Here is a 23,613-nt window from a genome sequence, read left to right on the forward strand (position 1 = left end):
CCACATGTTCTAGCTGTTGCTGAGAATACAAACATAATACATAAGCCATTTCTCAGCCTTGCAGATGTTCTTAGTTGCCTAGGAGAAATAACCTGTGTGATAAAATTAGAAAAAGAAATAATAAGAACACCATTGAATGCATTATAGAAGTGAAAATTTTAATTTTATCAAGTAGAAGGACTGCTCTTGGTTTCTCTACTCCTCTGTTTTCCTAACATTTTGTACACATCTCTATTATAGCACTTACTAACTATGTTTTTCTCATTTGAACTCTGTCTTTTCATGTATGTATCTATAATGTATAGATTGCCTGGTGCATAATGGAAGTTTTGTAGATCCCCAAATGTGTGGTAGAGACAAGGGTTTCCTAAGACATCTCTCAACAAACACTCGTCTGTGGCTTATTTCAAAGAGCAAAGAACTGTATGTCTAGCTAGAACGGGGAAACTACATACTGAACATTTCCTTCCTTTGAGCCATGCACTTGTCAACAACTCTGCGAAATCGTACTCTAAAAAAAATATCTGATTACTTACAATTTTCAAACACTCTATTCATAGAACATGTTTCAGAAAATGTAGGCACAAATAATGACTGTGGATATATTGAAGGGCATACGTTGTCAGGAAACATTTCTTGGAGGAGGCTAGATTTAAGAGTAGTCACGAATGATAGTTCAAGTTTGGCTAAGTCACGACACGTCGAGGGCGGGAAGTATCATTTGGAAATAAATTGAGTTGGTAGAGAAGAGTTGACATTTAGAGGTTTTGAAAATCTGATGAGAAATTCAGAAATGATTCTCCAGGCAATAGCACATCATTCTAAATTCTTAATTGAAGGACTGTGTGAGTGCCATTCTTCTAAGGTTGTGTTTAAGTACTTTTCCAAACGTCCTGGTCTTAGCATACTGGTCTTAAATTTTTTTCAAAGGAGTTTTTGCAGCCCACCAAAAAGTTTTTCCATAACCTATAAAGTCAGTTTTAAATGTAAGAATTTTTAAATTCCCAATATACTAGGAATGTTCAAGTAGTAAAATAAATGAAAACAAGATTTTTCTACTTTTCCAAAATACACTTTCACAGTAGTACGATCATCTATTTTTCAGAATATACTTTACAAATACATACATAAGCATGGGCTGTTTCTACACAATGTCAGACATCTGAATGAAGACGAACACTTCCAGTGGAAACTATGCTTGGGGATTTTTAAAGCAATGTTTCTAGTTTTAGTCAAAAAATAACACATTTTGCTGTCAGTCTGACACTATTTACAGCCAAATTACATAATATAGATAGCCCTTTCATTTCCTCACATAAGTCAAAGGTAGATTCAAAATGTGGCATTAATGTACTTTGTTTAAATAACCTGATAGTCATTCATTTAATTTATTTACCTTATTTCCCCATGTATAAGATGCACCATTTTTCTAAAAATGTGGGGTTTAAAAACTGGGTGCGTCTTAAACAGTGGTTGTGGCATTTCAAATGCCATAGATAGAACTGAGGACGAGGCAATATATGAAGACAGTGATTTGTCATCAAACACAGATGAGGACAAGCTAATAGATGGGAGTTTTGACATTAATGAGTTGTATGAATTTTATGATGAATAAAACGAGTCCAATAACTTTATGTAATACATTGTTTTTTCAAATTTTGGGCCCCAAAATTAAGGTGCGTCTTATATATGGGAGCGTCTTATACATGGGGGAATACGGTAATTTTATTTTCTTCAGGAAGACACCAGTTGAATTTTTCAGTCTGAAATTCAAACTCATAGATACTTATTTCTTCAATAAACATTGAGTATCTAGTCTGTCATCTCTGATACTTGGTGCTACATACATATCTGCCTTCCCTGGGATCATTAATTATATCTAACATACACTTTTTCTGAGATAAAATACTGAAACCCTGTTAAAACCTAGATTTACATATAATTAATACAGATACCAAGCAGTGTTTGATATCTGAGTGCTAATAATCACAAATGTTAAAAGAGTTTATTAAAGTTGAACTATTGTGCCATCTTAATAAAATCTTGCTCTGTGTGAGATACTCAGATTCATGGTAGTGGGTATTTATTCTCATGACCAAAACCGCCCTGGCAATGTTGTGTAATATGCTTGTTTGGGCTTCTCAGGTGGAAGACACAGGACGATACACATGTCTGGCATCCAGCCCTGCAGGAGATGACGATAAAGAGCATTTAGTGAGAGTGCACGGTAAACTCGGCAGAACGTTCTGCTGTCCAGCGAACCTTCACACCTGATTATAACCCATAATTTGTGGAGCTTGGGGCAACTGCACAGCATATCATAAGTCATGTTTGTCCATTGGGAAATAGGAATTTTGAAAATCTGATTCTTATATTTGAGCAAATGCTTTGAAGGAATAGTTCAGTGGATTTTGATACTTGGGTTTTTTTTTCCTGCACAAGTAATTCATATTTATTGATTTAAAAGAGTAGAATATAAATTATGATAAAAAGAAAAATTTTAAATTCATAATCTTACCATGCAAAAATAAGACCACTTTACATATGAATATTTTATCACAGAAATGTGGTCATATAGCACATAGTATTCAACCTGTTTTTAATCTCGCTTAATGGTAAATATGCTTTCATGTCAAAAAAATATTTTTATAGCATTAATTTTTTGTGATGGCATACTATTTTATTTAATGTATAGGCCATCATTTATTTACTCTATTCCCTATTTTTGAATATGTAGGCTATTTCTATATTTTTCACCAATATAAGCAAAACCATTATATACATCTTTGTATGTACAGGTTGGCCTATCTCCTTTATTACTTTATATTGATAAATTTCTTACTTGTTTACACACACACACACACACACACACAAGACCAAATTACCTTCTCAAAAGTTAGACCAGTTACACTCAATGATATAGATGGAAATTTCTCTTTATGGAGAAGAACATTTTAGAAACTAGATGTATTTTATCTCTTCCTCATAGCCTAAATGACGAAGTGTGCATCATAGCACTGGTGTAATATAGAGGTGTCCTCTGTATTATATATTATATATTATATATCATATATATGTATAGTATTGACATATATAGAGTATTGCCCACCTGCTCTACACACAAATTAGACCTGCCACTATTGACATGTAAATTGGGTATTATAACATGAGTTACATTAAAAAGATACATTTCTGCACATTAAGAACAACATATACATTTCTGGATATTGTGACAGACAACCTATAATTTAGTTGTTTTAAAGTCTGACGTTGAGAGAAAATCCTGACCAACTGTTTTGGACATGGGATCCCTTCTCTGTGCCTTAGTTTCTTTATTTGTTAAATGGTGATATTAGTGTGATTATATTACTTAGTCTATTAGGCATGGGACTGTGGAAGAATTTCATTACTGTGTCTGTAAAAATACTGAACGAGGTAAAAATGCATGCCACTTTCTGTAACCATTGGTACCATAAATGGAATGAGGAATGTTTTAAGTGTATACCTTTTTTTTCAGATAGCAGGCACAACATTTGTTGATTACCTATAATAATTCTGCTCATTTTATGTCTTGTTTATGGAAAGCCTTTGGTGTATTCTTTCTCACACTCAGTCCCCCCTAACATTGCTGGAACGGATGGGTCCCAGGATTTCACTGTGTTACGGAACAGACAAGTGACATTGGAATGTAAATCGGATGCAGTGCCTCCACCTGTAATCAGTTGGCTTAAAAATGGAGAATGGTTACAGGTAAGTCTTGCTGTATTCCATAGATTTGTTTTGAGATAAGAAATAAAACAGCTGTGGAGTTTCTCCTAGGTAGACAAAACCAAACATCAGGCTACTAGGTATTCAACATTGCAGGGGTGGACACGGGGTCCTTTGATCAGTCTTCTTCTTGTTGCAGCCTTTTAATGGGTCAAAAACCAGGTATTTTGATTCAGACACTCCGTAAATTGGCTCAAGGTGTATCTCCTGGCACCCATGAATTAAAAGTTAGATGTGAAACACTCAGCTATTTTTGTACTTGAGAGAGAAAAAACCTTCAGAGTTTCAAAAGACATGTCCCACCAAGTCTCTACAGCAAACCTGTTACTCAGTTTCCCTGGTCCAAATGTGGACCTCAAGAGTAACCCAAGAGTCTGTGCAATATCAGGAGTCTAGGACTGGAATCTTTGAAGACAAAGTTACTGGCCTTCTAAAGCTTCCCATGCTCCGCTTATACCTGTCTACTGTCACAGAGGGTTTTAGCCAGGAGCCTGAGTAGCCTTTCAGTGTTGGCTCAAAGTCTTGACTTTGAATATTCTGATTGTCCTTATCCTAATAGTTGTTTACCTTATTTTCCCCTCCTTTGTTCTTCCCCATCCTGTATAACCTATGGAGGTACACTGTACCTAACTGTAAAAGGAGATTATTTCCCCTGATACCGAAGGTATAAAGACTTCCACCACCACCAAAACACACTAAAACACCAAACACAGAGAGGCTGGATTCTCAGAGTTACATGGTAAATGAGATACATATCGCTTAATTCTCTCTTGCCTCAGTTTCTCTATTTATTGTATGCCTACTACCATGCTGTATGCTGTGATTGCTGATGAGAGTAGTGTTGGTCCTCAAGGAGCTCACAGACTCTCTGAAAAGATATAGGAGTAAGTCAAAGATTATAGAGTGGCTACTAATAAACTCAGGTTAATCCTAGATATGACCAACTGATGTGAGTACTAGGACAGGGTGAGTTCACCAGTTATGAAAAAAAAATGATGAGTTCAGTTTTAGATATTCTGAGTTTGAATTACCTAGATAGTATCCAAGTGGAGATTCTAAAAAGCATTAAGGAGTAGGGGTCCATATTTCATTAAAATGTTTTTGATTTGGTAGTCCTCACGGTATAACTTCTTGTTTGAAGCCTTAGGTTTACATGAGGCTGACCAGAAAGCTTACAGGATAAGCAACCCGGCAAACAAGAACAAAGCCCAAGGCAACACTGACAATGACCAAGCGAGCAAGGAAGATGAGAAAATGAATGGGACTAAGAAGGACTCAGGGAGAGAGGATGAGACTTAGGAGGCGCTGATGTACTGAAAGTCAAGGAAAAGAAAGGAAGTGGTTAGCAGAAGCCACATCAGGATACAAATAAGTTGTGTCTATTGGCTTTGCGAATACATAAAAGTCACTAAAGATCTGAATAATGGTTCTTCAGTAGAGTGGTCAAAGTAAAGGACAGTCTGTAGTTGTTGCAGGAGTTAAGGAATAAGAGGAATTGGAAATAACTGTGGATTATTCTCTAAATGTTATAGAAGAGATTTATATATTTTTATATACTAAAAGAAAGAGATTGAAAATATAGGAAAGAGAAAGAGGAACTTATAAAACAAAGGGAGTTGGATGGGAAAAGCATGGGACCCTAGTCACAGGTGAAGAGATTATCCTTGGATGGAATGACTGACCTTTTTTCACAAGATGGGAAACTAGAAAGGAAGGTGGCATTCGTGTGCAACCTGGGAGGAGGAGAGCATTGCAGATACTCGGCTTTCATTTTCTCAGTGGAGTAGGAAAGCAAGATCATCAGCTTGGTGATCAGACACAACAATGAGGTTCTGTCTGAGGAAAGAAGTCAACTTGGAGGAATTGCTGACAGTAAATGGGAAGAGAACCAGGGAAAATTTTAGTGAAACTTAGTAAGTTAGCAGAACTTATTGGTGTTCATGAAGAAAGACATGATAAGAATTAACTCTCAGGCCCTGGCTGGTTGGCTCATTGGTAGAGTGTCGGCCCGGTGTGTGGAAGTCTAGGGTTCGATTTTTGGTCAGGGCACACAGGAAAAGCGACTATCTGCTTCTCCCTCCCTCCCCCTCTTCTATCTTTCTCTCTCCCCTCCCCCACAGGCATGGCTCAATTGATTTGAGCAAGATGGCTCTGTACACTGAAGATGGCTCCATGGCCTCCACTTCAGGCACTAAAAATAGCTTGGTTGCCAAACAATGGAGCAATGCCCCACATGGGCAGAGCATCACCCCATAAGGGTCTTGCTGGGTGGATCCCAGTCAGGGCACATGTGGGGGTCTGTCTGCCTCCCTGCTCTCACTTAATTTTTAAAAAAAGGTATCCAACTCTGAGCACTTTAATTAGCCTAAAATCCTGTGATACCCATATAAAATTTTTTAAAAATTTTAGGAAGTACCATGTTTGTTTTAGAAATCACGTATTCTTATCAATGGTAATAAAATGTTATCACTAATTCCCCCAGAGAAAAATGTGTGGACTTTTACAGTAATGGACCTGAACTGCATATTTTAGTGTGAACAATTTTTTTCATTAGAAATATATATCTATCTAAGACAGAGCCCATAGGGTAGAAAAATATTATTTGGGCTATTCCTGGAGTAATTCCAGCTTAAGTACAACCAGAAAATATCAGTCTTCTATGCTACCTGGCATTTTTTAATGATTATGAGCATCATGCATTTTAATTTAAACAAAATTGTTTGTTTACCCAATTGGACTTAATAGCAAAGGTTAAATTTAATTGTCTCTATGTTTTTATAATTCTTGGTTCCATGCCTGGCCATAAAATAAATGCTTAACAAATATTTATAGACTACAATCATTTATGAACTTTTAAAATAAATGTTAAAATGTTAAACATTTTAAATGTTAAAAATGTTAAAGGATAATTATTTTCTGTAACTTAACCAAAGCAAACTTTCAGTTGTGACGATTGAAATTTAAACCAACTTAAAAAAAATTTTAAGCTATTTATTAGTTACCGAATATGTATGTAGGCTTTAGGCATCACCATACCCAGGGGTTCTAATCATGCAATCAAGCATCTATATCCTTTCTCTGACTCTCAACTCTGCTTGCTTTGACTTAGAGTCAGAGCAGGCTGTCCCCGTGTGTTAATAAGGTTGCTACCAGGCTTATGTCATCTTTGCTACCAGTAATTCTAGGGAAAAAGTCATGCTGTGTCACCCAGCATATACAGTAGAGACCTGCAGAGGGCTCTGACAAGCCCAACTTGAGTCACCTGCCTGTCCATGAGTGGATCACTGTGGCCAAGACCTCTGGGGACATTTATTATGCCCATGCCTTAACCATGCTCATAGAAATAGTTCCCATGATGGGGGCTTTGTTTGTTTTAGCAAAAGTAAGAGAGAGAGAGAGAGGGGGGAAGGGAGGGAGGGAGGGAGGGAGGGAAGGAGGGAGGGAGGGAGGGAGGGAGGGAGGAAGGAAGATGAGAAGCATCAACTTGTAGTTGTAGCACTTCAGTTGTTCATTGATTGCGTCTCATACGTGCCTTAACTGGGGCGGGGGGGAGGGGGGGAGGCTCCAGCTGAACCAGTAACCCTTTGTTAAAGCCAACGACCATGTGGTCATGTCGATGGTCCCATTCTCACACCAGCGCCCCAGCTGGTGAGCTCATGCTCAAGGCGTCAACCTGAGTTTCAAACCTGGGACTTCAGCATCCTAGGTTGATGCTCTATATACCGTGCCACCACCCGGTCAGGCTCCCATGGGTTTTTGATACAAGAATAATGGGAGAGGGAGGAGACAATACATTCCTGGAAGATAGGCACTCTACAGTTTACTACAGATACTTTTGATGTTATAAAGTAATACTTAATTTCCTTTTTCTGACATTTTAATGATAAACTTGGCTTGCTCAATCCAGGCAACACCTCGAGTACGAATCCTATCTGGAGGAAGGTACTTGCAGATTAATAATGCAGATCTAGGGGACACAGCCAATTATACCTGTGTTGCCAGCAACATCGCAGGAAAGACTACAAAAGAATTTATTCTCACTGTAAATGGTAAGAAAAATTAATCATTATTTCACAATTTAAAAATTTAGCCAAGGGCATTCAAATAGATAATAACCTTTTTTGTTCTTTTATGACTATTAAATGAACTCTTGTGATTATTTTATTTCTTTAGAAAATGACAGTATTTTTAGCATTTGTATTGCAGCCACATTCAAACTAACTCAATTTCAAAATAAATAATTAAAGATATATTACTCTAACTTAGAGGATATGTTCTGTTATCAGCCTATCCCAATGTTTTGTGTCATTCAGATCAGACCCATTAAGGAAGTTAATATGCTAAATTTCCAAATGACAAGTGGCCCATTATTTATTCTCCTTTATTGATGTTGATGTTTCAGTATATATGTGCTAGAGTCTGCTGTAGAATTTTAATTTTATCAGATATAACATCTAACCTTAAACTGCCGAATTTCAGGAAGATAATACAGACTTTCCCCAAAAACAGTCCCTTTGGATTTTTCATATATGAAACTTTGCAGGTTATTGAGTGACCCACGCAACTAATATCTCTACTACTAAAATTAAAGTTCAGGTTTTTTATTCCCATATGCATTCAATGATTAATAAAAGCCATGCTCTGAGACTTGCATGATTAATCACAGATGTGCTTTGTGTTAAAACAACCCACTTTCTGTTCTTTATTTAAAATGAAGTTGTGCCAGTGTTAACATTCTCTAACCATTATTTGGCCAGAGAGAAATAAGAACTATCATCTTTAATTTGCATCAGACGAGAGCTGATTTTTATTCAAGCCTCTCATAGAAAGCCAGATTTCACACACCATATCAGGGATTTAAAATCCCCTTCCCCCATATACTCTTTATGTTTAATCACAAGGTATCTTGAATAACATTTTAGAAACAAAACCCTGATTCTGTTTACATTAACCTGAATTAGCTGTGGGCAAAGTTACACATTTGACTCAAGGCTCACCTTGTATTACCGCTTCAAAGCCTCCGTTCAGGCTGTGTTATTAACATAATTGAAGTTCTCCGTGTGTATCTCTTGCGCAGTTCCTCCAAGCATAAAGGGCGGCCCCCAGAGTCTTGTCATTCACTTAAATAAGTCAATTGTGTTGGAATGCTTCGCTGAAGGTGTGCCCACTCCCAGGATAGCATGGAGAAAGGATGGAGCTGTTCTCTCTGGGAATCACGCAAGGTACCAATGCTGGGAAGGGAACTGAAATACAAATCCTCACATCTTTTCTTTCCAGTGCATTATGTTGGTCTTGTTATATCAGAATTAGTCTCTTCGTCTTAATATAAGAATCAAAATCTAGTATTTTAAAAGCATAATTCCTAAGACTTACGTCCAAAACATAATGATGATAATCCTTCCCAGATCACAGGCCCATCTGCTGTGCACCTTTGCAGAATATCCTTTTTTCCCATCAGAATATTGTAAATTTCCAAAGCAGGAAAAAGACGAGCAGTGGATTTAACTAAGTCTTTATAAGTGCTCTCAATCAAAACTGTGAACAATCAGAAAAGGCTGATTTGTGGGGCTTCACTGTGATCTTTCTCGTAGACACTCCATCTTGGAAAATGGATTCCTTCGTATCCAGTCAGCACATGTCACTGACACAGGGCGATATTTGTGTATGGCTACCAATGTTGCTGGAACAGACCGCAGGCGGATCGATTTACAAGTCCATGGTAAATGCACGTTTCTGAACAACATCCCATCTTTGGGTCACATGTTCTCTGATAGCCTAAACCAGTAAGGTCCTAAAGACCTTGACATCCAAGACTATTTAAATATAATGCACTTTATTATGAACAAGACCTATGTTTTCTCCTCATTACCAATAGTACCATCATCATGCTGTTTAAATTCGCAGAACCATATTGTTTTGTGACTATGAGGCAAGTTAGTAATGGTTAATTTCACTTTGGCAGAAATACTTCAGAAGGCGTACTATTTGCTGAATGTGTTTCCTTCTTCTTTGGTGGCTTTGTTTTAGTTCCTCCATCTATTGCTCTGGGCCCCACCAACATCACTGTAACAGTAAATGTTCAGACTACTCTGGCTTGTGAGACTACTGGGATACCAAAACCGTCAATCACCTGGAGCAAAAATGGGCATCTTCTCAATGTGGATCAAAATCAGAATTCCTACAGGTAAGAAATTATTTCACTGGAGCCTGACCAGGTGGTGGCACAGTGGATAGAGCATCAACCTGGGATGCTGAGGACCGAGGCTCAAAACCTGATGTTGCTGGCTTGAGCACAGGGTCACCAGCTTGAGCTTGGGGTTGCCAGCTTGAGTGTGGGATCATTGACATGATCCAATGGTCACTGGCTTGAACAAGGGGTCGCTGGCTCAGCTGGAGCCCCCCCTCCCAGCTAGGCATGTATGAGAAAACAATCAGCCCTGGCCGGTTGGCTCAGTGGTAGAGCGTCAGCCTGGCGTGCAGGAGTCCCGGGTTCAATTCCCGGCCAGGGCACACAGGAGAAGCGCCCATCTGCTTCTCCACCTCTCCCCCTCTCCTTCCTCTCTGTCTCTCTCTTCCCCTCCTGCAGCCAAGGCCCCATTTGAGCAAAGTTGGCCCAGGCGCTGAGGATGGCTCTGTGGCCTCTGCCTCAGGCGCTAGAATGGCTCTCGTTGCAACAGAGTGACGCCCCAGAGGGGCAGAGCATCGCCCCTGGTGGGTGTGCCGGGTGGATCCCGGTTGGGCGCATGCGGCAGTCTGTCTGACTGCCTCCCCGTTTCCAACTTCAGAAAAATACAAAAAAAAAAAGAAAAGAAAAAAAGAAAACCATCAATGAACAACTAAAGTACTGCAACTACAAGTTGGTGCTTCTCATCTCTCTTTCTTTCTGTCTTTCTCTATCTCTGTCTCTCTCTTGCAAAAAAAGAAAAGGAAAAAAAAAAGAAAAGAAAAACCGTTTCATTGAAAATCCCACCTACTGTTTAGAAAAATATGTATTTTAAAATAACATTTTAATTCCAGCAATAAAGACAAATAATATGAAGTGTGAAAAATTAGCTAGTATATAAAACCTATTTATTTTTCTTTATGAGGAATTAGTTATCAAACCCAAAATCCTTTTCCGAATCATAGATGCAACCTTTCTACCCATAGCACTGCAGACGGCTGTTAGTAGGGTCAATGGGGTTAGATTTCCGTTCTGCTTTTTTTTTGTAAAGCAACTTCTAGAATTTTAAAGTCAAAGGATGATAACATCATTTGCTATGAAAGAAAAAGCTGTTCTCTGAAAACAATACAAGTTTCAGCTGTAGAATAAAAAACAAATTTTATACCCTGAAACACAATTTAGGTATTTGGCAGCATATGTGGGAAGAAAAACCAGCATTTTTCCAGATTTTTGCATTTCTCTGGCTTTACTACCATACCTCATATATGGCAATGTATGCTTTTTAAAAAAATGTATTTTTCCATTGATTTGAGAAAAAGAGAAAGAGAAAGAGAAGCATTAACTTGTTCCACTTAGTTGTTCCATTTCGTTGTGCATTTATTGGTTGCTTCTTGCTTCTTGTACGTGCCCTGACCAGGGATCAAACCTATGACCTTCATGTCTGCATTGGATGATGCTCTACCCACTGAACAACCTATCTCGGGCTGGCATTGTATGCTTTTTAGGGTTAACTTTTAAGTCACTAGGAATTTCTGATGTTTTATATAAGCGTAGATTTTTGTGTCTCAATTAAATTAATAGTTAGTTATCAAGGGATTTGCAATAGTCCCTGAAAGAAATGTTCTCTTTGAAAAGATCTAGTTTGACAAAAATGAATTCTAATACATCAGGAATACATTGAAATGCTATCGCTTCCCTCTCCTTTTCACCCTTTTAATATTTTGGCTTTGAGGTCTAGTGACTTGAAGGTACACTGTGTGAAATATATATACTACCCATGAATAAAAGGCATGTCAAATTTGTTATCAATCAAATTATTTCTATTCTATTAATGTGCAGTTTGAAGTAAAAATAAAGATATTCTTATTTAGACATACTTTAACTTATGTATGTATATTTACTAAACCTCCTAAACCTTCTGTGTGATCCAGATCACTTTATTTTTTAATGGGTCGGAAGGAAAAGACGTACTGATATATGTACTAAGCATCTCCAGTGTATTCAACACATGTAAGGAGACATGTGAAATGGGGAGAGGTACAAGATAGACAAGTAATTACCCCTCTGTCAATGGAAATAACTTGCAGAGTGATTGGTGAAATTTAGAGGTAATGTGTGTGAAGCCTTTGTGATGGTGCTAGGAACGTAGTCTATGCTCAGTAAACAGTGACTATTGTCCGTGGGTTCATTGTGCCATAGTTCACTTAGGAGAGCGTGATTGATCATGCTATAAGCATTCAGAAAATGCAAGATTCCCCCTTCAGACAAATCCTCCTACCCATGGCTTCCTGTAAATGTCAAGGTTGAGGCCCTATTAATCAACTGCCAAATAAACTTAAACTCTGATACAGAGAAATGATGCTGATTTTAACATGAGGAAAGAGCTCCATCTCCTTCGGTTTACAACATGGTGCCGCGCTGAACCAACTGGAGACATTTCTGTAAACTGAGTCATAGTATCTCATTGCTGTAAAATCTTTCTTCCAGGCTCCTTTCTTCGGGTTCACTGGTCATTATCTCCCCTTCTGTGGATGACACTGCGACCTACGAGTGCACTGTGACAAATGATGCCGGAGAGGACAAGAGGACTGTGGACCTCACTGTCCAAGGTAGAACTGGCTTAGTATACAGATAGAAAGTTACAGTGGTGTCATTTTATCATTTCCAGCCTCGCAGGAGGCCTTCCTTGTCCCCTTAATTAACATATACGTTCAGTGTGGAAAGAGAGAGGTGTATGATAAGGCTTTGGAAATCTGTAAGCGTTGGAAACATGGAGTCTTCTCTACTTGTGTTGTTACTGTTGTTTCAGTTCCACCTTCCATAGCTGATGAGCCTACGGATTTCCTAGTAACCAGACACGCCCCAACAGTCATTACCTGCACCACGTCAGGAGTCCCATCTCCCTCAATTCACTGGATGAAAAATGGTATAAGACTGCTGCCCAGAGGAAATGGTTATAGAATCCAGTCCTCAGGTAAGACCAAGTTCAGCGATTACATATCGATTGATTGGATTAATTATAAACTTTATTTTGCATCAAATAAAAGACTGAAATACACCTGCATTTCTGAACTTTGGCAACTGGGGGGAAAATGCAATTAGAGTAGGAAGAGAAATTAGGAAAAGGAAGAGAAAAAAATGTCTGGAAATAGAATAACACTGTCTAAGGCTGATCTGAATGTTCAGCGTGATCACTGGAATTCTACGTGCATATTCTAAACCCAAGGTTTAACAAATGCACTGTTTGACTTTGAGTGGATTGCATTTCTTCCCCTGGCCAAATAGAATGTCCATTTCTTTAACAAATGTTTAATCCCCAAAATAGACTATGTATTTCACTACTTTGGGTTCTTGCTTTCAATTTATAATTTAGCAAGTAAGGCTGGGTAGTAAATGCTATGATGGATACTTTTTGAGGGTGATAGCCATCATTTACAAAAGTTAAGTATTGAAAGGGTATAGTATTAAAGAGAAAAAAATAATTTACCTATATGAAAATATAGGTGATTCACATTGGTGTTTCTGAAAATGTTTTATGCATTGGGAGAGGTACACTGGAGATAAACTAACATAACAACTAACATTCTAGGGCATTATGAGTGGTTGCATATTATTCCAAAAGAATTTATTTCTTCAGTAGAAGGGAAATATGAAAATTTGTTCTCAGGATGGAACTTAGCTTTCAAAACAAAGTATTTTTGCTTTCTCAGAAACCTGATTAGATCAGTAGCAATTAAAGTCATAAAATATATCATACATTAACTATCCTTCAGCACAAAGTATTGTGCTAAGGAAACAGTTTGGAACTTTCTCAAAATGGTAAACAGTATTACCACATGACCCAGCAACTCCATTCCTAGGGTATCTACTCACAGAAATGAAAATATATGTCTACATAAAGACTTGTATGCAAATGTTCATACAGTGTAATTCATAATAGCCGAAAAGTAAAAACAATTCAATTGTCCATGAATGGATAAACAAAATGTATATAACTCATACAATGGAATGCACTTAGCAATAAAATGGAGCGAAAATATTGACACATGCTACAACAGATGAAACTCAGAAACTATTGTCACAATGAAAGATGTCAGTCAGACACAAAAGACTTCTGTGTGATTCTGTCAGTGTTCTGAAAAGGCAAATACAGAGACAGATTAGTGGATTAGCGATTGCCTAGGGTTGGGGTTGGGAGTGAGGAGTGACTAAATGGGATGAGATTTCTTTTTAGGGAAATGGAAATATTCTAAAATTAGATTATGGTGATAGTTGCACCTGTACGTCTAAATGGGTGCATTTTAGGGTATGTAAATGTTGCCTCAATAAAGCTGTTAATAATGATTGTAAAAATACTTTGCTAGACACTTCAGGGGGTACAAGTATTCATATAAGCCAAGCATCACTGTGCTATGGGGATAGAATCATAAAAATCAGAGAAATACAGTTTATCAAACTGGGAAAACGGTTGCACTAAGCATGAAAACATTTCTTCTTTTTAGGAGCAATTGAAATATTTGCCACTCAGTTAAACCATGCTGGAAGATATACCTGTGTGGCCAGGAATGCGGCCGGTTCTGCACACCGTCATGTGACTCTTCACGTCCAAGGTATGGAAAGCTCTACGTTGGTTTTTTGTTTTCTTATTGATTCGTGAAAGGTGGTACTGTCCAGGGCTATGATTCGTGAAAGGTGGTACTGTCCAGGGCTATGAACCAGTCATATGTGGAGGATAAGAAAGCCTAGTAGATAGTCTTCAGTGGGCTAGAGAAGACCCATAGACAACAGACCCGATGGAGCAACTCCCAAATAATTTTTCTTCTTGAATTTTTATAATTTATTCCTGTTTCTTGTCTTCCAATGAAAACTGGCTGTAGTAGAAAGACTCAAAAAATGTAATTTGGCCAATATTCACTTTTTCCTGGGACAGTCAAATCACAGTGGTTTTGGAATTGTGAATCTGGGCATGTTTAACCACATGGTGTCTGTAGACTCTGCCACTAACGAGTGCCGTGGCTTGTTTCTGTGGGTTGTTATTTCTGTTCCAGAGCCTCCCGCCATTCAGCCCCAGCCGAGTGAACTGGACGTCATTCTACACAACCCCGTTCTGCTACCCTGTGAGGCATCAGGGACGCCCAGCCCTTTTGTTACTTGGCAAAAAGAAGGCATCAATGTCGTCACTTCAGGTACCTCCCGCTGTTTCTATCAAGAAACCGGGTTGTGTGGTGTTTTCTAATTCAGTAGTGGGTAGGATTTTTTTTTTTTTTAATGAAAATAAATTTTTTTCTCACTCTGCTTCTGTTACCGGGACGTAGGCAAAAGCCATGCAGTTCTTCCCAGGGGCGGCTTGCAGATCTCCAGAGCGGTCAGAGAAGATGCTGGCACTTACCTGTGTGTGGCCCAGAACCCAGCTGGCACAGCTTTGGGCAAAATCAAGTTAAATGTTCAAGGTACCCAACTAACAAATCTCTCGGTCTTTGCAGATAGGCTTGTAACAGCAAATACCAAAATTGATATATCTAAAATAGTTCTCAACATTCTTAATTTTGTCATCCTAATTGATTTTCTATTTCTCTTATGAAGAAGAAAGCTTAATGCTTTGGGAGGGGTTTTTTGTTGTTGTTGTTTTTTTTTTTTTTTTTGTATTTTTCTGAAGCTGGAAACGGGGAGAGACAGTCAGACAGACTCCCGCATGCGCCCGACTGGGATCCACCCGGCACGCCCACCATGGGGCGACGCTCTGCCCACCAGGGGGCGATGCTCTGCCCCTCCGGGGCTTCGCTCTGTTGTGACCAGAGCCACTCTAGCGCCTGGGGCAGAGGCCAAGGAGCCATCTCCAGCGCCCGGGCCATCTTTGCTCCAAGGAGCCTCAGCTGCGGGAGGGGAAGAGAGAGACAGAGAGGAAGGAGAGGGGGAGGGGTGGAGAAGCAGATGGGCGCTTCTCCTGTGTGCCCTGGCCGGGAATCGAACCCGGGACCTCTACACGCCAGGCCGACGCTCTACCACTGAGCCAACCAGCCAGGGCCGGGAGGGTTTTTTTTTCCATTATTTGTATAAGAACACTGAGGCATCTTGCCATGTTTTGAACTTCTATGAACCTCCGTTTTACACTTTATTTGTAACTCCTATTAAGACAATTCCTAAAACCATTCTCTCTATAATACTACTCTGGATACATTATCAAGCATTAGATTGTAATATTCACTTTAAAAAAGCAAATCATAACTGCAGTTAAACCAACTTGAAGGGGAAAAATTTGTTCTCAAGACAAAATGGGGGCTTTTCACATTTAACTGATGTCTTCTTGATATAATTTTCCTATCTTATGCATTGCTGTTGCGAATGAAGAAATGCACTAAAGAATGTTTGAGCCACTGAATTTGTAATTGCTGATTTTGAGTTTCTTTATGGTGTGATTTTTCGGCAGCGAATTAATGACTGTAGGAAAGCTTGCTTATCTGTATATTGTAAATCTAATTTCTTTGTATTTTTCAACAAATATTTATTGGAATAATAAGTGAAAATACATTGAACATTACAGGTGTGATTCTTTCCTGATAGTATTAAGAAGAAAGGAAACTAAACTACCAAAGAAATGAAATGATTATAAATTCTGATCTATGCAATGCAGAGGAAAAAACAGAAGGCCGAGATAGAAAATAATGAGGAAATGTGGAGACCACTTCTGTGGTTTAAGTACCTTCTATAAGATGCACCTTAATTTGGGGGCCCAAATTTGAAAAAAATGTATTATATAAAGTTATTGAACTCAAGTTTTATTCATCATAAAATTCATACAACTCCTCATTACTCTCTAAACTCCCATCCATTCGCTTGTCCTCATCTGTGTCTGATGATGAATCACTATCTTCAACAATGAGCACAAAAACAAGCGTGAAGCCTGACCAGGCAGTGGCGCAGTGGATAGAGCATCAGATTGGGATGTGGAGGACCCAGGTTCGAGACCCCGAGGTCGCCAGCTTGAGCGAAGGCTCATCTGGCTTGAGCAAAGCTCACCAGCTTGGACCTAAGGTCGCTGGCTTGAGCAAGGGGTTACTCGGTCTGCTGAAGGCCCGCGGTCAAGGCACATATGAGAAAGCAATCAATGAACAACTTAAGGTGTCACAACGAAAAACTGATGATTGATGCTTCTCATCTCTCTCCATTCCTGTCTGTCCCTATCTATCCCTCTCTCTGACTCTCTCTGTCTATGTAAAAAAATTTAAAAAAAGGCATGAAAAAGTGGGAAATGCAAGTAAAATATCTACAACCACTATGTAAGATCCACCCAGTATATAGATCCCAAATTTTTCAAAAATGGGTATGTCTTATACATGGGAAAGTACAGTAGCATCTTTGAGGGGGTGTGCCCTCTAAGCTGAGACTTGACTGGTGAGCTAGGATAAGCCATGGAAGGTGGGGGAGTGTCCCAGGGAAAGAGGTCAGTGTGTGTCAGAGGAAAAGAGGACAGTATGTGCAATGGCCCAAAGGCAGAGTGCAAGGGAGATCAGCAGAGAGGCAGGGCCAGTGCATGCAGAAAGACCCTAGGAGGGTTAGAGTTCATTGTGCAGTGGGAAGCCTTTGTAGCATTTAACTGAAACTGTGATTTGGTTTTAGGACAATATCCTTTGCTGCTGTGGAGATAATAGTTTAGGGAAAGGGCAAGACTAGAGCTGGAAGAACTATTAAAAGGCATCGAGACCCGGTGTTATGGTCTGGCCAGGAGTGTGGGGGTAGGGAGTGTGGGTTGCAAGGATTAGTGAAAAAATGCGATGGGTTTACAGTATTTTTGTAGATGTAATTGCCATGGTTGCTGAGAACTCAGATTTGGGAGGTCAGGAAAGCAGAAGAATTAATGTTGTTTCCTGGGCTTTGGGCTTGAGCCTGTGAATGAGTGACGCCGCAGGGACCACAAGAGGAGGAGCTGGTTTCGGAGGAAGGAAACCACGATTACTGTTTAATCGCATTAAGTGTGGGAAACCATTAGAAATTCTAGTGGCGATGTCTAATAGAGAGTTGAATATTTATGAACTCAGGGCTCATGGGAGAAGCATAGTCTGAGATAGAAGTTAGGAAATAATCAGTATTCATTCACAATACTGGATGAGTATTTGAATAGAAAAGAGCTAAGGAGAAAGCCTCAGGACATTGCATTGTTTAGGGGTCCAAGAAAGGAGAGGATGCTGGAAAAACTATAAAGGAGAAGGCAGAGAAGTCGGAGAAGAAGAGAGTGTTTCAAGAAGTGAGTGACCCATTTGGTAGAGCGTCATCCCGTTACAGCAGGGGAGTCAACCTTTTTATACCTACCGCCCACTTCTGGATCTCTGTTAGTAGTAAAGTTTTCTAACCGCCCACTGGTTCCACAGTCATGGTGATTTATAAAGTAGGGAAATAACTTTACTTTATAAAATTTATAAAGCAGAGTTAGACAAGTTAAAACATATAATAATAATTACTTACCAAGTGCTTTACGTCGAATTTTTGCTAAGTTTGGCAGGATAAATTTTTATAAAACAACTTACTATAGTTAAATCTATCTTTTTATTTATACTTTGCATACATAGAAATTACATTAGTTAATTGAATTATTAGTGGGATCCCTGAGGCTAATGCTGGGAAACTAAATATTGAATATCCAGTTCAGTTTTTGTGAGGAACAAACGAAGGTCTCCCCTTTCAGAAATATTCAGGCGGTTTCTTTCTTTCGTCTTAATATGATTAACAGCACTAAATCCTGATTCCACAAGATATGAGGTAGGGAAAGGTGTCAATAAACTGAATACCGTTTTCCACATATTTGGATATAAGACCGGCATTTTTTTTATTTTGCCATAGGTTTTCATATCCACCACTGTCAAATTTATGTTTACTTTCTTCATCATGTCTAATTTCTAACAGTTCTTCTTGGCAAGTTGTATCAGTCTCTTCAATATATGCAGTAAAAGGATTTTTCATCCAGTCATATACCTTCAATATCAAAATATCTTCAAATCGTTTTTCCATGTCCAATTTAAGTTCGTTGAGGTGGCTACTGAATCTGTCAATAACCTCTGGAGTTACATTATCTTTTATAGATGATAATTGAAGAAACTGATGAAATTCTCTCTTCAGTAGATTATGACGAAGTAGTTCAAGTTTGTCAATAAATAGTAGCACAATACTTTGGCAACCTATAAGAGTTTTATCAGCTCCTTGAAGCTGCAAATTGACATCATTAAATCTCTTGAAATTATCTGCCAAGTAAGCCTGACCAGGCAGTTGCACAGTGGATAGAGCGTCGGACTGAGATGCTGAGGACCCAGGTTCAAGACCCCGAGGTTGCTAGCTTGAGTGCGGGCTCATCTGGTTTGAGCAAAGCTCACCAGCTTGGACCCAAGGTCGCTGGCTCGAGCAAGGGTTTACTCGGTCTGCTGTAGCCCCACGGTCAAGGCACATATGAGAAAGTAATCAATGAACAACTAAGGTGTTGCAACAAAAAACTGATGATTGCTGCTTCTCATCTCTCTCCATTCCTGTCTGTCCCTATCTATCCCTCTCTCTCTCTCTCTCTCTCTGTCTCTGTAAAAATATATATATATATTTTTATATATATATATTTTATATATATATATATAAAATATATATATATATATATCTGCCAAGTAAAAGGCATCATTCTTTGCTGTTTTTTAACTGTTGACACAGATTAGTCTCATTACTTTCAAAAAATTGTATGACACTATCATATAATGCTACAAATCTAGCCAAAGATGTATCCTTTGACAGCCACCGAACTTCTGTGTGCAAAAGTAACATAATAAAATCTTCATTATTGTCCTGGCAAAGCTGCCAAAACATTGTATCTTTCTTTGCATTGAATTTAATCTTGTTTATTATAGTTAATGATGAAGGGAGTCTTGTACTTAGATGTTTTCCTACAAGATGTTGTCTGTGCACCACACAATGAATACATAAAACATTTGGCACTTCCTGCTTCAAATAAGCAACAAATCCACAATAGCGACATACCATTGATGGTGCTTCATCAGTAGCGCATGCAACAATATTATTCAAAGAAATATTTTTTGTAAAGTATGTTCTCACAGTATTAAATATAGATAATCATTTTGTATCTGTGATGAGATTTATTGCGAATAGCATTTCTTCTCATAATATATTGTTTTGATCAAAATAGCGTACATATGCCATCAATAAAGCATCATTATCTGCAATGGTAGATTCATCTAATTGCATGGAAAATGAAGAGTTTTGGAGAATACTTAAAAGTTCGTTTTCAACATTAACTGCCATTTCATCAATTCATTTCTGTACTGTACTATTGCTTAGGGGCAACATTTTTAAAATTTGAGGTATATCCTTGTTCATTACTGTTGAGATAAATTCTTTTATAGAGGGTATTATTACAGTTTCTCCAATATTATAACTTTTACCACTTTTTGCAATTATTTGTGAAATGCGATAAGTGGCAATTAATCCATCTTCATTCATTGTATGTTGTTTCTTAAATGATGCAATGATAGTTGAACAATTTTAAAATTTTTTATATATTTGCTGAAAATATTCAATGGGCTTGTTCTTGTCATTTGGATGCTTTGTAGAAGGATGTTCTCACAATTGACTTGGCTTCATTGCCTCATTGGATAATGTTTTATGGCACAATAAACACATTGGATGTTGTTTATTTGCAACAGATTCTATGAAACCCAACTTCAGATACTCTAGCAAATAGCTGCATGTGGTTTTTTTGTTTTGTTTTGTTTTGATTTTTTGAGGCATGGGCTCACGATATTTCACAGTATTTTGTTTGAAGTTGTAAGCACGTCCTTACTCTCAGAAATCTAACTATGTACTGACTTTAGTTTCGATTACATAATGATTTAGCTTCACTTATGTAACGTGAACAAAACTTATGCTCTTGGAGTCTGTTGCGTGGTCGCGACGTTACAAGTATCGTGGTTGAGCGAGAGTTCGTTGAGAGGAGACTAAGTTAGTGAGTATCTGTGGTTGTGCGTTTTATAAAATTTTATGCAGCGGGTGTTGACCAATGGCATCACTTCTTTGTGATGGGGTGAAATAGCAAGACATCAGCTAGTTTTGGCAGTCCAAGAGGGGGTTCCTAGAATGTCACCCTATTACCCTAAAATCTGGGAATCGAGATGAAAATATGAGTTAATTGGTGTCTTCATTGTTTGGCAGTTTGTGTCATAGAAAGAAGCATCGAACCATGGAGTTCTTTGTCTACGAGGTAATAAAACGACAAACTGCTAGTTTTTGGGCGAAAATAGTGGTCATAAACTGTCCGCCGGATCGGGTGGTGGGTGTGGACCTGGGGTCAGGTACCGGGCTGCTCCCAGATGCAGGCCAGGTGGTCGCGAAAGAGGTCGGGTGCGGTCCCAATACAAATGCCCTGTAACAGAGTCTGACTGCTGTCCTGATCTTGACTGGTCAACAGTTAGTCGATTAGTATGTAATCGCCAAGCCATTTGGTTGCTCCGCTACCGTCCACCATAAAAGCTGGAACGCCCACTAGTGGTCTGTAGGGACCAGGTTGACTACCTCTGCGATACACCAAATTGTGGGTTTGATCCCCACATGGCACATACAATAATCAACTAGTGAATGCATAAGTAAGTGGAAGAACAAATCAATCTCTCTCTTTTTCTCTCTCTCTCTCCCTCTCTCCCCCTTCCTCTCTCCCTATAATCAATTTTTAAAATATTTTTTAAAAGTGAATGAATAGCTTTGTTGAATACAAGTGAGAGGTCAAGTAAGATAAGGTCTAAGAAATATTCATCGGTTTTGGCAACAGAGATCGTGGAAAAGAACCACTCTACATTTGAGGGGGAGTTGTTTGTTTTCACCAACTGATAAAAATTATTAATATGAGCAATTATGGGACAAAGAAACACATTAAACAACTAGCATTTCAACATACCAACAGCAGCTAGGGATAATTGCATGTTCTAGGGATGTGAAAAATTCTGAATACAATCTTTCCTGTCAGATACATGTAATTGCAAGCATAAATTCAACCAAAAAGTTTTGGTTGGTTGGTTGGTATAAATAATTCTAACATTTTTGCACAACTTGGTGATTTTATTTTACTCATCACTATTAGTGTGCCCTAAGATTTTATCTCTACATAGTTGACCATTTCTCCACAGCCTCTGGAGATGTAGCAGATAGTGCTAGGTCCCTGGATCTTGCCATGCACAGGGTGTTCCTAGGAAGAGTGGAGTTCTCAGAGATCTCTTGTTTCTGATTTTGTTTCTTAGTTAACACGTAGTAACAATGAATATCATTGGCCTTGTTTCTCAAGCATTTTTGAATTTCAGAGTATTTTTTTTTTGCATACACACACTTAAAGTGATAGTTTTACCATCATGGTTGTCTCTGCAACTTGTCACTGTCTCTGGACTTGAAGGAGGAGTGGGTCATCCTCTCCTGCCTTTCTTATGTACTTGTGGTTGGTTGTTCTCTCATACTTTAATATGTCTTTAAGTCTCAATAGAATATTCAGTCTAACACCTAAGTGGTAATCAACCTACTGTAAATAGTAGGAAGAAAAATCCTTACTATCAGAAGTTCTTCCACAGTTTTCTGAAGTAGAAAGAGTTATATCTATGTAATTCTTTGCCAGATCCACTCATTCATTTATTCAAATAATACTTCCTTAAATTTGGCCACTGTATATGACACTATGCTAAGCACTGTAGAAAATGTATGAGTAGAGAGCAGTTTAATAATTTCCAAACTTTGAAGGGGTCTGTTATGAAAGTTTAAGTAGCTGAAGCAAATCACACAATATATGCATGTTAAAGAAAAGCCTAACTTTTCTGGACACCCATGTTTGTACCCTTATTTAAAGTTGATTATTCTTTATGTTTGTTAACTATATAAGGAATACTTTTCTGAAATCAGTTCAATAAAAACAAATGGTAGTGACCCTTTGACAATGATATGCCCAAGTCATGGTTTTGTTTCTTATCCGTGTGACTTCACTTTGCTAGGCCAATACTATAGTATGTAAATGGTACACGCGTGCTGTGAAGATGAAATTTGAACTTTGTTATCTTTTAGTTCCTCCAGCCATCAGCCCCCATGCAAAGGAACATGTCACTGCAGTGGATAAGCCCATCACACTGCCGTGTGAGGCAGACGGCCTCCCACCACCTGCCATAACGTGGCAAAAAGATGGCCATGCAATTATGGAATCCGTGCGCCAGCGCGTCCTCAGCTCCGGGGCTCTGCAGATAGCGTTTGCTCAGCCCGATGACGCTGGCCAGTACACGTGCATGGCGGCTAACGCGGCAGGATCCAGCAGCTCGAGCACCAAGCTCACCGTCCACGGTAGGTGGTTTCACGTAAAGTCCTTCAGTCTGCGGCATTACCATGGCAAAGAAGAAAGACCTCTGTGAAAGCATCTGATGGAAATCAAAACCATGCAAAACCAATGATTCAAAATAGGGTGTATTTGTGTGCATGTGCGTGTGTGCGTGTGTGTGTGTGTGTGTGTTTTAGGTACACTTGCCCTTCAAATCTGTTTTCTGTAAGCATTCTTTATTTGTGAATGCATATAAGTGAGAAAGAGATTTTACTAATATAGCCAGGATATTAATGTGTTGCCAATAATCCCTGCATAGTTGTGATTATTGGGACCTAGACTTTAATGTATGAGAAGT

The 23,613-nt window shown here is 38.7% G+C and overlaps 1 protein-coding gene across 1 annotated transcript in view; it reads left to right on the forward strand.

Moving 5' to 3' along the window:
* HMCN1 (hemicentin 1) overlaps positions 1 to 23,613 on the forward strand; it is a 412,067-nt gene that overhangs the window by 328,115 nt on the left and 60,339 nt on the right. The window contains exons 70-81 of the mRNA XM_066361732.1: positions 2,146 to 2,227; positions 3,614 to 3,750; positions 7,676 to 7,817; positions 8,846 to 8,990; positions 9,360 to 9,487; positions 9,796 to 9,952; positions 12,419 to 12,540; positions 12,741 to 12,905; positions 14,434 to 14,541; positions 14,980 to 15,117; positions 15,247 to 15,381; positions 23,012 to 23,281. Coding sequence (XP_066217829.1) covers positions 2,146 to 2,227; positions 3,614 to 3,750; positions 7,676 to 7,817; positions 8,846 to 8,990; positions 9,360 to 9,487; positions 9,796 to 9,952; positions 12,419 to 12,540; positions 12,741 to 12,905; positions 14,434 to 14,541; positions 14,980 to 15,117; positions 15,247 to 15,381; positions 23,012 to 23,281 — 1,729 coding nt within the window. The remainder of the gene's footprint in view (positions 1 to 2,145; positions 2,228 to 3,613; positions 3,751 to 7,675; positions 7,818 to 8,845; positions 8,991 to 9,359; positions 9,488 to 9,795; positions 9,953 to 12,418; positions 12,541 to 12,740; positions 12,906 to 14,433; positions 14,542 to 14,979; positions 15,118 to 15,246; positions 15,382 to 23,011; positions 23,282 to 23,613) is intronic.

Source organism: Saccopteryx leptura, chromosome 2 (assembly GCF_036850995.1).
Source record: "Saccopteryx leptura isolate mSacLep1 chromosome 2, mSacLep1_pri_phased_curated, whole genome shotgun sequence".
Taxonomy (NCBI): Eukaryota; Metazoa; Chordata; class Mammalia; order Chiroptera; family Emballonuridae; genus Saccopteryx; species Saccopteryx leptura.